This window comes from Mauremys reevesii, linkage group 1 (genome assembly GCF_016161935.1).
Source record: "Mauremys reevesii isolate NIE-2019 linkage group 1, ASM1616193v1, whole genome shotgun sequence".
Classification (NCBI taxonomy): domain Eukaryota; kingdom Metazoa; phylum Chordata; order Testudines; family Geoemydidae; genus Mauremys; species Mauremys reevesii.
In genome coordinates this window covers 266851246-266867395 of record NC_052623.1, presented here as the reverse complement: position 1 = coordinate 266867395, position 16150 = coordinate 266851246, and the positions used below count along the sequence as shown (strand labels likewise).

General features: G+C 52.7%; 1 protein-coding gene across 6 annotated transcripts; it reads left to right on the top strand.

The window, feature by feature from the left end:
* Positions 1–7690: 7690 nt before the first annotated feature.
* C1QTNF6 (C1q and TNF related 6) lies at positions 7691–15907 on the top strand. 6 transcript variants are annotated; one of them, XM_039519867.1, is made up of 3 exons: positions 7691–7805; positions 11586–11835; positions 13175–15907. In XM_039519867.1, the coding sequence occupies exons 2-3, from the start codon at positions 11592–11594 to the stop codon at positions 13720–13722; spliced, it is 792 nt and encodes a 263-aa protein (XP_039375801.1). In that variant the 5' UTR covers positions 7691–7805; positions 11586–11591; the 3' UTR covers positions 13723–15907. The 6 variants fall into 6 exon arrangements, with proteins under 6 accessions (XP_039375801.1, XP_039375802.1, XP_039375800.1 ...); XM_039519868.1 differs by lacking the exon at positions 7691–7805 and adding an exon at positions 7830–7876; XM_039519866.1 differs by lacking the exon at positions 7691–7805 and adding an exon at positions 7937–8016.
* Positions 15908–16150: the final 243 nt, after the last annotated feature.

The following is a 16150-nucleotide window of genomic DNA, read 5'->3' as shown; positions in this document are numbered from 1 at the left end:
AGGTAAAGGGGGTTGATTAGTCTCTGGGTGTCTCTGTGGGGGTGTCTGTACAGGTGCAGGGGGTTGATTTGTCTCTGGGTGTCTCTGCAGTGTCTGTACAGGTGCAGGGGTTGATTTGTCTCTGGGTGTCTCTGTGGGGTGTCTGTACAGGTGCAGGGGTTGATTTGTCTCTGGGTGTCTCTGTGGGGTGTCTGTACAGGTGCAGGGGGTTGATTTGTCTCTGGGTGTCTCTGTGGGGGTGTCTGTACAGGTGCAGGGGGTTGATTTGTCTCTGGGTGTCTCTGTGGGGGTGTCTGTACAGGTGCAGGGGGTTGATTTGTCTCTGGGTGTCTCTGTGGGGGTGTCTGTACAGGTGCAGGGGGTTGATTTGTCTCTGGGTGTCTCTGTGGGGGTGTCTGTACAGGTGCAGGGGGTTGATTTGTCTCTGGCAGTGTCTGTACAGGTGCAGGGGGTTGATTTGTCTCTGGGTGTCTCTGTGGGGGTGTCTGTACAGGTGCAGGAGGTTGATTTGTCTCTGGCAGTGTCCGTGGGGTGTCCATGCAGGGGGTGGGTCTGCATGGGTGTGAAGCTGGATTTGTCTGCATGTGTGTGGTGGAGAGGTGGCTGCACATGGGGGTGTATGTGTGAGCATTTTTCCCTCTACCTTGCTCCATTCCTGCAGGCTCTGATAAATGCCTCTCCCCATACCTTGAACTTTTCTATAAATGCTGTTGCTAAGATACAGCAATCAGTAAGAGTGACTTTAAATCCAGAGTCTTCAGTAGGATTCTGGGCACCTTCCTCCAGGGGCGGCTTTGGGGAAATTGGAGGCGGCGTGGATGTGTGGGTGTTAAAGACCAGCCAAAAAGAGAAAGTGCTCCAAGAGATAAGGAAGGATCCTGCGGGATGTGTAAACAGTGTCTCTCTGGGGCAGAAATACTTTTCAGATCAAGAGGCACCTCCGAGAGGGAGGGGGCGAAACTGTGAGGGGCTATTTGTGTCGTCATAGGGAGTAGCCACAAGACCAAAAACACAGAACAGATTTGAAGCCGAAGTAGAAAAATGCAGTGGGAACAGCAGAGAAAGGAGGCTTGAATGGTGAGATCAACTGAACAATGGAATCACGTTCCTGAGGAGCAAATTCACTCAGAATCAATATGTGGCTAAATGAGAACTTGTTGGTCAGTGTGGGGATAGCCAAGCCCAGAGAAAGCAGCCAGGACTGGGCAAGGAGTGTACTAGGGTAGGTGTCTTCCAGTGCTGGACTGGCTGTCAGGGAGGGTTAACAGATATTGACCACCCATCTGCCTTGGTGCTGGACTGTCTGTGACTGGGGTGGGATTGGGGCAGATCCCCCTAACCCTGCAGTCCTAGCACTGAACTTTCTGCGAGTAATAACCCTACCCCTACCCCAGATCCATCCTTTCTTCTCCCTGAACCCAGTATCTTGGTACCAGACAATCCATGAGTGAAGGCTAATCCCCACAAATTCCCTTTCCTGATTCCTGAAGCATCCACCCTTGTGCCAGATATTGCACGTCTCTCTTTGGTGAAATGCATTCCCTTTGCTTGGCCGGGAAAGGGGTGCACATATAAAGATAGGTATATATCACAATGTGAGATTTCAGGGCCTTAGTATCTGCTCTCTTTCCTTGTAAATCACTTGTTGTGGTGGCTCTTCAAGTCTCCTCCTTTCTCCTACACCTTTGGAGGCTCAATCCATGCAGAGATATGCTCTCACGGACTCTAATACAGTCTGCAGTCTAAGGAGCAAACCCACAGCAACTGCAGGGAGTTAGCCAATCTCCGTGGCTAGACCAAAAAGGCCATTCTGATTGCGGAAAGAGTTCCAGCTGTCATCTGGTCACCAGGAGGAGAAGGGATCATAACAAACTTCCTGAGTTCCCGTCTATGGCATGGTACAAGAGGGAACAGGTACTGGAGAGGAAAGGGCCTAGATCCCACAATGATAGAGGTAACCAGGTAGATGTCTTGATCCTGCTATTAGGTGGCATCACAGCAAGGGCAATGCTGGGTAATTCTGAAGCAGAAAGCACTGCTGGAGGACGTAGTGGAGATGGCATTGACCTTCTGGGAAGGGAGGCAGCTGGTGGCTTATTCCTGAGCAGTGAGAGTAGCAGCCAGAAGAGGATGTAGCTGGAGAGAGGCAGCTCAGAGTACATGGGGAACAGACACATGAAGGTTTTCCATCTCCTTTTAGACTGGCTACATGACTGCTCCAGCTCCTGCCTTAGGGAGGGAGGGATCCCTGGCTGTCAATTATATTATCAATGTACTGTGCATGCCACCTTGGCCATAGGATGAAGTAGAAACCCTTTGCCAGGTTGATGGATTAGAGGGAGCTCATGGTCAACCTCTGCAGCCCCCTCTGCAATGAGAGATCAGGAATGAAACCTCAAAGAGATTTTTGCCCACAACACCTAGGTGCAGAAACGCTAGGCTGCTCAGCCCTGCAGACGGGACTCAGAGTGCTGTCGATTTCACTAGGCTGTGCCCACTGGAAAGGCCGTTCAGTGTCTCCCACCATGGAGCTGGTTGAAAAATGGTATGTCTGGGGGGACATGTTCAACAGTTTTCATTTTTTCAAGATATTTCGTGAAAAATTGCAACACGTTCTAATTTTTGCACTGAAACAAGCTCGCTCTCCCACGTTTTCTATCGTTCCCTCCGTTTCCCCCCTTTTTTCCAGTTGCAAAATGGGGCGGGGGGAAAGGGAGGGGAGAAAACAAATAGAAAATGAAAATGGGAAAACAATTTTTTTTTTACTTTTTTCATTAAAAAGTCAGAAAAAAAATTTAATACCAAAAATTGTCTGCAGAAATTTTCCATGTTGATGAAAAGTCTGTTTTTCATGGGGAGGAGTGGGGGATAAGGGGAGTGAAAATTTTCAACTAGTTCTGTCCCACAGCCCTCCCTCCCCCTCCCCCTGGTGAGTTCACGGCTGCAGTCAGCTCGTATTGACGTGTGCAAACTGCATTCATGTGGCTGGCCCATTGCATCCCTTCTGGTTTGGGCCCTGCAGTGGGCTGGCTCTGGGAACGATAGGGGCTGAAGTCATGCACAGCAGCTAGTTGAATTCTGGACATGTTCAGGGGGATTTGTTCTAATCAGACGTGGAAATGGATTTTTCTATTCTGGCTGCAGAGACACAGAGATAAGGGTGCCATCAAACCCTCCGCCACACAAAGGGTTTCATTCTTATCACGTAGCGACCAGAGCTGCAAGTCTAGCAGAGGCCACAACGCTTCCAGCAGCCTCTGCAATGCCTCTTCCCTGCTTGTGTTTGTTCACAGTCAGAGTGCTTAGAAATAGAAGGACCCCATTCTGCAGGCACTGCAAGAATGTGTGTGTGCGCACCAGCACACGCATGTGTGTGTGTATTTAAAGCCGGGCTCTGATTACTGACCTTGAAAATATACTCATAACACAATACCCTATGTACCCCCACTAAGCCTAACGATACACAATCTGCACCCACACAGTCACTGAGCTGTACCTGCTCTCTGCTTGACCGTACCCTGCTGCTGTAACTTCTTTGAAGAGAACTTTGCAGAAATGAAAAGGGCCACATGGAGGGGTTCGGCCTAACTGAGGGGAGGGCACGTTCCAAGGCTGCGCTGCTTACACAGCCTGCACTTGATGTCCTTCTCAGCTATTTTCAGGAAGCCATTGTTTACACGATCCGTATGGTAAAACAGCGGCTCCGATAAGGTGAATGGCAAACCTACGCAGGCACATGGTGTGTGCCTTCGCTTCTGAATTGTTTGGGAGCATGGGTCAAGGCTGCAGGCTGGGGGTGGTTTCTAAACAGTTCTTGATGCAGGGGAACCAAACAGATAAAAATGCAGAGAGATGTGAACAGATTAGATGCTCCCTGCTCTCCTGGGGATGCAATAGCAAACTGAAACCCTTTATCTGCTTGAACAAGTGGAAAATATGCAAATATTTGCTCATGAAAACTTAGTGTTCTTTGCCTTCCCAAGCTTAAAATATGCAAACGCACACATTAGGCACCCACCTCGCACAGATCTCACACTCAGACAGACAAAACGCTCAGCACAGAAACACAGACACAGTGCCCATCTAAACACATGCACACTCAGCATAACATGTACCATCTAATATGTATACACTCCGCCTGTGGGACACAAACAGGGTGACCAGACAGCAAATGTGAAAAATTGGGACAGGGGGTGGGGGAGTAATAGGCGCCTATATAAGAAAAAGACCCAAAAATCGGGACTGTCCCTATAAAAGCGGGACATCTGGTCACTCTAGACATAAATGCAACCCTAAAAACATACACACAGATGCATACATGTAAAACATATATGTGCATGCTGACTCATGTATGGTGCCTATGCGGCCATTTAGAAACACGCTTGCAACACATCCTGTTCCCTGCAAATGGTGTTATATTGGCATCTCCTGTTAAGGTAGGAGCAAGGGGCTGTAGATCAGACTGCAGTACAGGAAGACACCTTGCCTAGCACATTGTGTGTCTGTTGTCAGCCATAGGTACAGCTGCACCCATGTTTTTAAGTGCTGCAGTAGGCAGGGCTAACCTGCTTGGGCACCATGGCTTCATCGGACACTCACTGCAAGAAGTGGCAGCCTTTCCATTGACCGTAGTGGGATTTGGGCTGGGCCCCATGCAAAGAAGACTTATAGTATTGCCAACACAGGCAGCTGCACTTGCTCCCTACGGGGCACAGACCGTGCAGGTGTGGACAAGGCTTGAGGCAGAGGGAAAGTTTACCAGTGGCTGTAGGTGCTGATCCCCGTTTCTCCTGCAGGGGGAGCTATTTGCTCACATTGGCCCCTATCTGGCCTGGTCTCATGCCTCTCCCCGCCCCCCGCATGTCAGGGCTGTCGAGCTCCCAGCACAGCTGTCAGGGCAAATAGGATTAGAGGGGGCAGGAGGAGTAGGGGTGATCAAGGCCCAAAACATGAGATTCCCATCACTCCCTTGCAGACAGTTCCTGGCGGTGGCCAAGGTAACACTACCACACGTGCTGCCCAACACCAAGCATGCAGAATGTTTCCTCGGGGTGGGAGGTCGTTTTGTCCTGCAGAAGTGGGGTCTCCCCACACAGGGGCGCCCTGTGCTGGGAGGGGCACAGTCTCCTCCACTCTGACAATGTGGAATTTTGCCGGGTAGCTGAGTGTGCTGGACGGCTTTGGGGCTGGGCATGAGGTGAATGGGAGGGGAGTGGGTCATGTGACCAAATGGGACCCTTGTGTGAATAACCAGTACTGAGCAAACGGCTTAGATGGGAACCCAAGCTGGCCCTGCGCTCTAACTGTCTGTGAGACCCCTCTCATCTAGGTGACTTTAACGTGCTCCTTGCTGGGGGGGCCTGGGCGCAAGGCCCTGCAAATGGGGCAGATGCAGAGATCCAATGTCACCATCTGTGCACCATGAAGCAAGCACCATTGCACTGAGCTGCTGCGCAGGAAGAGCAGATGAAAGCAGAAACAAACATTAATGCAGGCAGCACCTCACATTTTCCAAAGGGGCCCTAAAATCCTGCAGCTGCCCTCCAAAGGTCACGGACCAATCTGGAAAAAGAACGAGGAGTACTAGTGGCACCTTAGAGACTAGCATATTTATCTGGGCATAAGCTTCCGTGGGCTAAAACCCACTTCATCGGATGCATGCAATGGAAAATACAGTAGGAAGATATACACAGAGAATATGAAAAAATGGGTGTTGCCATACCAACTGTAACAAGAATGATCAGTTAAGGTGGGCTATTATTAGCAGGAGAAAAAAAAACTTTTGTAGTGATAATCGGAATGGCCCATTTCCAACAGCTGACAAGAAGGTGTGAGTAACAGTGTGTGGGGGAGGGGGGGAGGAAGGGAAAGAAATTAGCATGGGGATATAGTTTTTACTTTGTGTAATGACCCATCCACTCCCAATCTTTATTCAAGCCTAATTTAATGGTGTCCAGTTTGCAAATTAATTCCAATTCTGCAGTTTCTCATTGGAGTCTGTTTTTGAAGTTTTTTTGTTGGAGAATTGCGACTTTGAGGTCTGTAATCGAGTGACCAGGGAGGTTGAAGTATTCTCCGACTGGTTTTGGAATGTTATAATTCTTGACGTCTGATTTGTGTCCATTTATTCTTTTGCATAGAGACTGTCCGGTTTGGCCAATGTACATGGCAGAGGGGCATTGCTGGCACATGATGGCATATATCACATTGGTAGATGTGCAGGGGAATGAGCCTCTGATGGTGTGGCCGATGTGATTAGGTCTTATGATGGTGTCCCTTGAATAGATATGTGGACAGAGTTGGCAACAGGCTTTGTTGCAATGATAGATTCCTGGGTTAGTGTTTTTGTTGTGTGGTGTGTGGTCATTACACAAAGTAAAAACTATTTCCCCATGCTATTTTCCCCCCTACTGTTACTCACACCTTCTTGTCAACTGTTGGAAATGGGCCATCCTGATTATCACTACAAACGTTTTTTTTTCTCCTGCTGATAATAGCCCACCTTAATTGATTAGTCTCATTATAGTTGGCATGGCAACACCCATTTTTTCATGTTATCTGTGTATATATATCTTCCTACTGTATTTTCCACGGCATGCATCCGATGAAGTGGGTTTTAGCCACGAAAACTTATGCCCAAATAAATTTGTTAGTCTCTAAGGGTACGTCTACACTACCTGCCGGATCGGGGATCAATTTTTTGCTTCTAGTGTAGGCACGATAAAATCGATCCCCGATTGCTCTGCCATTGACTCCAGAACTCCACTGCGGCGAGAGGCAGAAGTGGAGTCGATGGGGGAGTGGCTGCCATTCTCACAGCCAGGTAAATTGACCTAAGATACGCCGACTTCAGCTACACTATTCGCATAGCTGAAGTTGCGTATCTTAGGTTGACACTCCCGTCCCCCCAGTGTAGACCTAGCCTAAGGTGCCACAAGGACTCCTCGTTCTTTTTGCTGATACAGACTATCACGGCTACCACTGAAACCTGGGACCAGTCTGGGGCTCTCCTTCTCTCAGTTCAGACTCCATCTAGCCTTAATTCATCCTCCGGCAGAGCTGTGGGTGGCACTGCACTGGGTGTGTAAAATATAGGCCTCTGAGGGTCTACAAACATGAAGTAATTTAACCTCATAACACCCCTGCAAGGCAGGAATTAGGGCCGAGATGATCAGATGTTACTAGTGATTCTGGGGGCCCAACCTGAGCTGCCTTAAAGGGGCTTGGTTGTCAGAGGGCAGGAGCTCAGCACTTCCTGACAATCAGGCCTCTTTATGGTGTCTTTTGGGTACCCAAGTATTCAGGCACCTAAAATGACTGGTCATTTTTCAATATCTTGGCCTATCGGCCCATTTCGCTAAGGCCAGGAGAGCCTAAGTGACTTGCCTGTAACACAGTGAGTCAGTAGCAGGGTTGGGAAGAGAACAGAAAATCCTGACTAACAACTCCCTGTGCTATTAGAAAGCACTCACTCCTTTCCAGGACAGAGCTGGCTCTGTTCCTAAGGAGTAGGCCCTGCTCTAAAAGAGGAATCAGCTGTTGAGTTGAACAAGTAATGATGGGGGGTGGGGGTAGGGAGGGAGATTGCTCAGCCTGGTACAGTCCAGAGCGTGGGGGAAGGACTCACAAAGGACCAGACCGTTCTCCAAGGAGGATGGAAAAGACAGTAATTACATAAGAGCCCTTGGCCAGCAGCTGGTTTCAATCAGCTGGGCCTCCTCTCACCCACTCCTCTGGCAGTGCTAACAAGGAGCAGCTGAGGATACACGTAGCTCAATGCAGGGCCTCTCTTAAGGGGTTCAGAGGTAAGGAGTTCCCTACCTTCCACTCACAAGGCAAAGCACCTGGAGAGTAGGAAGGGGTGGCAATAGAAAAGGTACTTAATGATAAAGGATAAGTAGCTGGGAAGAAGTGGGAAGGGACTATTTGCCTGTGTCTAGATAAGCATAATGCCTCCAGCTTAGAGGAAAAAGCCAGCCTGCTCCGTGGCCGTGGAAGATGCAAGGAAATGAATGTGTATGTGTGTGTGAGAGAGAGAGAGAAATGGAAAAGGAGCAGAGCAGAGAGCTTGGACTGCAGGGGGTTGGAGGGGCTCCTGTGATTAGGCCAGGAAGGGTTCAGTAGTCCTTCTAGATAGGTTAGGGGCCACTTGCAGGGGATGGTGGTGGGGGAGGAGACAGGGCAGGGGGTCAGTCCCTGTAGCTAGGCTAGGAGTCATGTGCATTTGATGGGGGGGGAGGGACAATATAATGAAGGGGATGTTGGGGAAGCTCATTTATTTCACTCTCCAGGTTGTGTCCGAGGGGTGGGGGGGAGCAGCTGCACTTCAGCAGCGAGTACTGGAATCCAATCTGGCAAGAGCTTTCCTGTGTTGGCTTCAAGGCAGAGAGAAAGCATCTGTGTGTGCGCCTGTGCAAAGCCCTGTGGAGTCCCCATCTGATCAGATGATAAAATAGCCCATGAACTCTTCAGTAAACTGTGTTTTCACCTACCCCACTAGCTCACAAGAGTGTAGCAAGAAGGCTGGAGAGAAGATGGAAGCCAACCTTCTCCCCTTGCTCCAAGGAAAATGTCACCTAAAGATAAGGTGCAGAGCTGCAAAAGGGGCTGGAAAATATCCTACCTGGAAATATTCAATAGCTCCTAGAGGAGCTAGGCCAAGATCATTCAGAGATCAGCTCTACCTTCATGTTCACACAGTGCTGTGGCTTCACTTTCCCACCCCACAGGATGCTCCCAACCCTAATTAAGCCTAACCACTAGCCATGGGAGGTAGGCAATTCAGGGTCCTTGGGCCATAATCTCTGTCACAGCTCCATTAGCAGGGAATTTGGCCTAGCATCCCCATTTTACATGTTGGGGAAACTGAGGCACAGAGCAGTGGCCAGGCAGGTCAATGGCAGAACCTCGATTAGAAGTCAGGAGTACTGTTGTGAATTGCTGAAGAGCACCTCTGCCCTGGTGCATCCACCCTGCTGGCTGGGAGGAAAGGGGCATTCGTCTATGTGCATTCATTTGTGGGGGTTCCAGAAGAGCAGGGAGGTCAATAACATTCCCCTCCCTCCTATGCTCTCTGCACATATTTTCCCAGACTTTCTGATTGCTTCTCCAGTGGTGCTGGGGCTCCTGCCAAGCCCCAGCCACTCCTCGGGAAGCGAGCTGGCTGTAACTGCCTCTGACTCCCAAACTAAACAATCGGAAAAATGTTTCCTTTCCTCAGGCTCCCATGGCCCGTTAAACATTCTCCAGCTTTCCTCTGGAATTACAGGAGCGGAGCAAACCTGCTGAGTCGGCACTTATGCTGGCGGAGTGGAGGGGGAAATCGCTTTGCTCGCCCAGGCCTGAGCCAGGTCTGGCTAGAGAAGGCGCCTGGAAGGCCTCTGGCGTAGCTGCATGGGGAACTGAGGGCAGAGGGTGCCCTGCAACAGTGCAGCATCTCGGCCCCAGGCCCCTCGCAGATGGCATGATGAGCTAGCCCAGGGCTGGCTACAAAGAGCCACGTACACATCTGGCCCGAGAGACGAGTGGGTGGCGTGGGCTTTCCCCAGCGAGGCCACATTCCAGAGCGGGTCCAGCTGGAGACGCCCTTTCTGGGCAAGATTTCAGGCAGAGGATGTGACCCGCGCCAGAGAGGGGACCGGTCTGTGCCCCCGCCAGAGAGGGAACCAAACCAGGGAAGAGACAGATCCCTACCCCAGTCAGCAGGAGGCGCTGTAAGGAATGGGGCAGAGGAGGGAACACTGGGGCAGGCCTGCCCTAGCCACCCAGTAGGGATTGGGCCTGGGGGGCGAGCAGCAGCTCTGCCCCAGCGGCGGCAGCAGGGGGGCTAATGCAGGGGACGGTGTTTGGGCAGGGCTCGGGGGGGCACTGGGCCGCAGCGGGGCAGGCGGGGACAGGTCAGGCCTGCAGGGACTGTCCCGCCAGAGGGGGACACGCCCAGTGCGTGTCAATCCCGAGCTCTCTCCGGGCAGGCAGCTGCTGCCACGGGCCCTGGGGGGCTGAAGGCAGGGCCGGGGGCTGGGGGTCTCCTCGCTTTGCAGCCTGCCCCAGGCAAGGGTTAAAGGCGGCGGAGCGGAGCGGGGCGCGGGGAGAAGGGGGCGCGCCGGGGGCGGGGAGGGAGGCGCAGCCCGGCTCTGCGCCGAAGCCAGCGGTTTGCGGTGCCTTTGCCAGCAGCGAGCTCCCCGCGCCATGGGACTCGGGGCGGGCGGCGCTAGCAGAGGCTGCCCGGCCAGCAGCGGGGAGTGAGCGGCTCGCAGCGCACGGGACCCTTCCGGCGGCCGCCTGTCGCCTCTTCTGCAGGGTGAGCCGGGGGCGGAGGGGCGAGGGCTGCGGGTTTGATCGCAAGCGCGGCTCGCCCGCCTCGCTGGGGCCCTTTGCACCCTCCAGCCCCGGCGTAGGCTGGACCAGGCAGAGCTGAGCAACCACACGTGCCTGTCCCGGCTCCCCGGCCCCTTCTGCGCTGCCCCTCCTGTGGGTGCGCCGCAGGGCCAGATGTGGCTCTGCCAGGCTTCATGCCCCTGAGAGCAGAAGTTGGCCACTGCAAACTAAGCCTCATTGCCCCCGCGGTATGTAAATATTGCTAATCCCCTATGGGGGGAGGTGAGCTGCAGAGGGGAGGGAGTGACTTGGCCAAGGTCACAGACTAAGTCAGTGGCAGAGGACTCGGCAGCATGTGGTTTCTAGTCCGGTGAGCGGGTCACTTGGCCGCACCGTGTGACCTTGGCCGTGATGGAACAGTACCCACGGGGGTGCGAGCTGGCTAGATGCTCTCTAATGGGATTTAGAGCAAGACTCCAATTAAAGAAAATACCCATTGCTGAGTGAGCCGCAAGACGTTTGTCTGTGACCCTCCCCCAATGTTAGAAACCGAGTTGATGCTCTCATGAGCTAACAAATGTATCGTTCCCCTACCAGATCTGCTGTCCTTCCTGACAGCAGCAGACAGCTCAGGAATACCCTGGCAATGTGCTTTCCCCCCTCCCTGACCCCTCAGATATGTCAGGGCATCAGCTCAGAAGTAGGTATGGTTTCAGCTTTTCCAGTGGTAGGCGGTGAGAAAATGGCCCAAGCAGGATGTTTTTAGTGCTGTAAGGTCACGACCCTTATCACAGAGCTAACCTCTGAGACCTGAGTTTGTTTTCATCACCAGGGGCTCTTGGATTTTCCTCTTCTCCTTTTATTGCAGCCTGAAGATTGAATCCCCGGGCGCTGGTGCCCTGGGTTCCAGTGGTTACACTATGGGCGCTGGTGCTCTAGGTTCTGGAGGACAGGCCTCCTCTTAGTGGCAGGACCCCAGGCTCCAGGGAGTCGGGCACGCCCTAGCAGTGACACCACTGCGGCTTGGGCTGCAGCCGTAGCCCTCCAGGGACGGGCATGTATTAGACTCCAAAGTAGCAGCTCTCTACAGAACAGTGACTAACTCTGTCTTTCTGTCTCCCTCCTTCCCTCTCTGCTCCCGTGATGAATGAACTGGCTTTAGCCACAGAGAATGGAGGTGCAGTGCCCTGTCCTTTCATGTTGGCCTCTGCCTTGGCTCAGTCATCCCCTTCTTCTGTCTCTCTCTCTTACTGGCTCATGTCTTCCAGGTCACTATGGTAATGATTCAGCTAGGAGCTCGCGTGGCCTTCCTTGTGCTCCCTCTGTTTGTATTTGGGGCACCTACTGACGAGCCTGACCCCAAAGAAGCAACAACCCTCCCAAATGGCTGCAGACGCTGCTGCGACCCACTGGATTCCCATGGCTCCTCAGAGGTCACCCCCGGCCCTGCCAGACCCCATGCGTCACTGTACCCAATGCCAGAGGTGCGTCCATACATCAACATCACCATACTGAAGGGTAAGTGCCAAGCCAGTGTGCCTGGGACCCAAGGTCTGCTTGGGAACCAGCATCGCTGTAGTGAAAGGTAAGGTTCTGTGCTGGCATACCAGGTGCCCACAGACTACCAGTGACTTCAGTGTCACCATACTGACGGGAAACAGTGCATCAGTTATACCCATCAAACACCCAGTTGCCAGACTGAAAGGCATGTCCCAGCATGTCCAGTGCCTGATGTCCAGACTGATGGACGTCTAGTTGTCTGTCATTATGAAGGGTAAGTGCCCATGCTGGTACATGTAGACTTATGCCCATGTAGCCAGAGAGGTGGAATTAGCCTGCAGAATGCCAGTTTTCCCCTGAACCCAGCAGTCTTCCTGCTGTAGCCTCTGAATTCAGGGGAGCCACCTCTTTGCCTGCTTTCCACTGGCTCCTGTTTATTGCCACTGGGGGAGAAGCATCAGCAGTTGCCTCTTGCCAATCTGAACCTGCTTCAGGATCAAGCTGCCCTGTAGTGCAGCGGGAGGGAGCAGCAGGTCTTTGCCCAGCCAGGAAGAAGGAGAGGGTGTATTGTTAACAAAGGCACAGTGCCACCACTAATGTCCTGCGCAGGGAAGGCTAATGGGAGGCCATCTCCGTGGACCTCATGTCATCTGGGAGAGGGAGGAGGGGAATGACATGAGCCCTAACATTCACTTTTCTCCCCAAGCAGCTAGGAGGATGCTTGCATGAACTCCCCCACACTCATATTTGCAAAGAGTGACTCCCAGCCAAGACCTGCTCCAGGCAGCTCCTGCTGGCTTAGCTCAGGGTGGAATGGGGGTGGCTCTCCGGTGCAGATCAGCTACTTCCTCAAGGGTCCCCATTTGAGGCTTCATGCCTAGGATGTGCATGCATGGTGAGTCCTGGCACTGAATGGGAGATTCTGCTCTTTGGGCCCAGTTCATCATTGCTCTGCAGCCCCTTTGTGCTAGCTAGGCATAGGGGCGCTCAGAACCCCCTCCACAACAGCTCCCAGCACTGGGGGGCATTCTGGGGCCAGAGCAGGGAGGGGTGGCCAGGGGAACCGGTGCTCAAGGAAGTTTGTGTTCCTGCAAAGCCCCAAAGAGGCCCGTGAAACAGGGTAACAAGTGAGGAGTGTCATAGCCTGTGTGGGAGGCTGCACTCGCCCCCACAACCCCTGAACAGGGAAAGCACAGAATAGCTGTGCTGGTGCCTGCACAGGGATGAATCAGGTCCTCTGTACACAGCTCTAGTTTCTGGCCACAACCCTGGCCTCCTCAAGACAGCCCAGTGCTTGGCAGCTTTCACATCTCACTTGGGTATCTTATGGAGCGCATCCCTCTGCTTTGTTTCCTAGGAGACAAAGGAGATCGGGGGGAACCTGGGACTCCAGGGAAATGGGGCAAAGAGGGGCCACCAGGCGAGCGGGGCCCCCAGGGTCAGAAAGGCAGCAAGGGGCAGATGGGTGCCCCGGGGGATCCGTGCAAGCACCAGTATGCCGCTTTCTCGGTGGGCCGCAAGAAGGCACTGCACAGCAGCGAGGGCTACCAGGCCCTGATCTTCGACACCGTCTTTGTCAACCTCTACGGCCACTTCGACATGTTCAAGGGCAAGTTCTACTGCTACACAGCCGGCCTCTACTACTTCAGCCTGAACGTCCACACCTGGAACTTCAAGGAGACCTACATGCACGTCATGCACAACGACCAGGAGCAGGTCATCCTGTACGCCCAGCCGAGCGACCGCAGTATCATGCAGAGCCAGAGCCTCATGCTGGAGCTGCGGGAGAATGACGAGGTCTGGGTGCGCCTCTACAAGCGAGAGCGGGAGAACGCCATCTACAGTGATGATGTGGACATCTACATCACCTTCAGTGGCTACATGATCAAGCCCAGCCTGGAATGACGGCCCTCCTCCCTCTCTCTCCTTCTCTCTCCCTCTCTTTCTCTTTTCACTGCCCGCAATCACTGCAAACCACAAAGGAGGAAATGGACCGGGGGCTCCCTGGGAGGGTCATGGGATGGGAGGGCACCAGGGAACCTGAAAGAAAACACCAGCTATCCAAATCAGGGCCATCCTCATTCAAAGTGTGTCATTGACTTCCAGGTAAGCCCCATTCACCTTGGATAGTGGATGCCTCAGGTCACCCCTTGCCTTGCTAGGCCTAACTCAGCGGCAGGGACATAGATAATGATACAAAGCAAGGGAGTGATGGTACAGTCCCTGGCTGTGTAGACCGTTGCTCCTCTGGGATGTAGACGAACGGATCCTCCGCTGGTGTAAATCGGTGTCGCTCCACTGAAGTCAACAGAGTTACACCCAGGTGCACCTGCTGTGGATCTAGCCCTGAGTACTGAAAGAGAGTGAGACCCTGTTGGCCATCAGCAAAGCTCCCCTCCAAGCCTCCTGTGGGATGCTCTCCAGTCTCAACTCCCGTGTTAGGTTCAAAGCCATCCCAGCTTTGGACTGTTCCTTTTCTGGAGGCTGAAACAGACCTGATTCTGCTCCCCCACCCCACCAGATTTACACCAGTGTAACTATCAACTTCAGCAGAGTTCCCCCTCCTGCATGCTGGTGTGAGAAGAGAATTAGGCCCAGTGATCAGGCACTGGATTCCACTGTCCCATGGGTGTGGCTGGAACAGCTCTGCTAGGAGACAATCATTCCTTTAAAATCCCACCTCCAATCCCTTTGAAAACACAATAGGGAGGGACTGGCTGCATATGGTGGTAGGTTACACCTTTTACTACTAATGCACAGGGTCAGCTTCGGTCCAGTTCCTCCCTGATACTCCAATGGAAGAGGGATAGCCAGTGGTTGCTTCATAACCTGTACAAGGTGAATTGGGCATTTCAGTCCTGCTCCCAGTGAACAGGTGTCCACATCATTAAAACGTCCCCACTGCTGACTCTGTCTCCTTTGCTGGTGATCTCAGTGGAGAAGCCATGGAGACTGAAATACACTCCCACCCCTTCCAGTCAGGGGTGAGACATGTTGGCAGGGCTGCATGGCAAAGCTTGTGCTGCCACTGCCTGTGCGTGACAGCTGGGGTTTTCTGCGGCCCTCAGCACTGACCTAGCTCTGCTTCCACTGACATCAAAGGGAGCTTTGCCACTGGCTTCGCTGGCAGCTGAATCAGCTCTGAGTGCTTTTGCAAACCCCTGCCTACGTGTCCTGAGGACACAGTAAAGATGAGATGCCAGGCTGTCACTGGGTCCGTTTTCAACAGGACTAAACTCACTCCAGAAAGACATCCGAGGGAAAGAAAGGAGAGGTGAACTCGAGAACACTGCAGGCCAGTTTCTCTCTTGTTCATATTGCTGCCCCTCATTTACTCAGGCTGAGGGGAAAGGATCGAGTCCCAGGCTCTTCCCCACCTGACCCTCATAACAGCTTGCATTAGCACAACTGGTATGAAAAGCAGGATCCCTCCAAGGAAGGTTGGTCCTATCAGGGGCCCCATGCGTCTGATGGAACGCCAGGGTGTGAGGAACATGGAGACTGGAATTCCCCTCTCCCGGCCCAGTGGAGTGTGAAAAGGCTCCAGAGTCGGGCTTGGGGGAGTCGTGAGGGAGCCGCATGCTGGGGGTGAGATTTAGGAGTGAAGGAGCTAGCAATTGAATTCCTCTCCCTCTCTCTTTAGAAGCCACAGACTGCCAACCCAGCTGTTGTGTATTTACAGCATGTGGTGTCCCTGTGTCTCCCCAGAGAGGAGCAGGAATCTCTAATGCTGAATAACTTCCAGACCTGAACTCCCTCCCTTTCCAGTGTCACTGTTTACTTCTGCAGGGGCAGCTTGGGGGCGCAAACACTGCAAAAGGGCAGCTGGTCGGTGCTTAAAATGCATTGGGGGGGAGGGAGAATGTGTGTTTCCTGGGCCAGCTTCAGCCCCTTGGTGCTAAATAAGATGGCAGCCCCTTGGTGCTAAACCAGGTTTCAAGAGAGTCATTGGTGCTTACTGGGAGGGGTGTCAGGGTAGCAGAGACACAAAGTACTGTGGAATTAATGGTGCTTTACATTACAGAAAACTACCAAGAACTTTTGTATATATGTTTTTCAGTTTTATTAAAACTTTTTTTTTGCACTTTGAGATGATTTCCCCTATAGGGTCTTTTCTTTCTGTCTCCAGTCGGGTTAAGACCGGGGGCCCCACTGGTCTAGGAGGCCAGAAGACTTGGCTTTTATTCCTGGCGCAGTCACTCACCTACTGAGTGATCTTGGGCAAGTTACTCTTAGTGCCTCTGTTTCCCCATCTGTCAGATGGAGATAATGATGCTCAACCTCCTTTGAGATCTATGGATGAAAGGCGCTATGTGAGATTTGTCATTAGTAG

Bases quoted from the DNA above. Each gene is read 5' to 3' on its own strand.
- C1QTNF6 (XM_039519865.1), top strand. From the start codon at position 10,512: ATGCCCCTGAGAGCAGAAGTTGGCCACTGCAAACTAAGCCTCATTGCC. The intron at 10,566-11,585 runs GTATGTAAATAT...CATGTCTTCCAG, and splicing joins TAAGCCTCATTGCCCCCGCG to GTCACTATGGTAATGATTCA. The intron at 11,836-13,174 runs GTAAGTGCCAAG...TTTGTTTCCTAG, and splicing joins CAACATCACCATACTGAAGG to GAGACAAAGGAGATCGGGGG.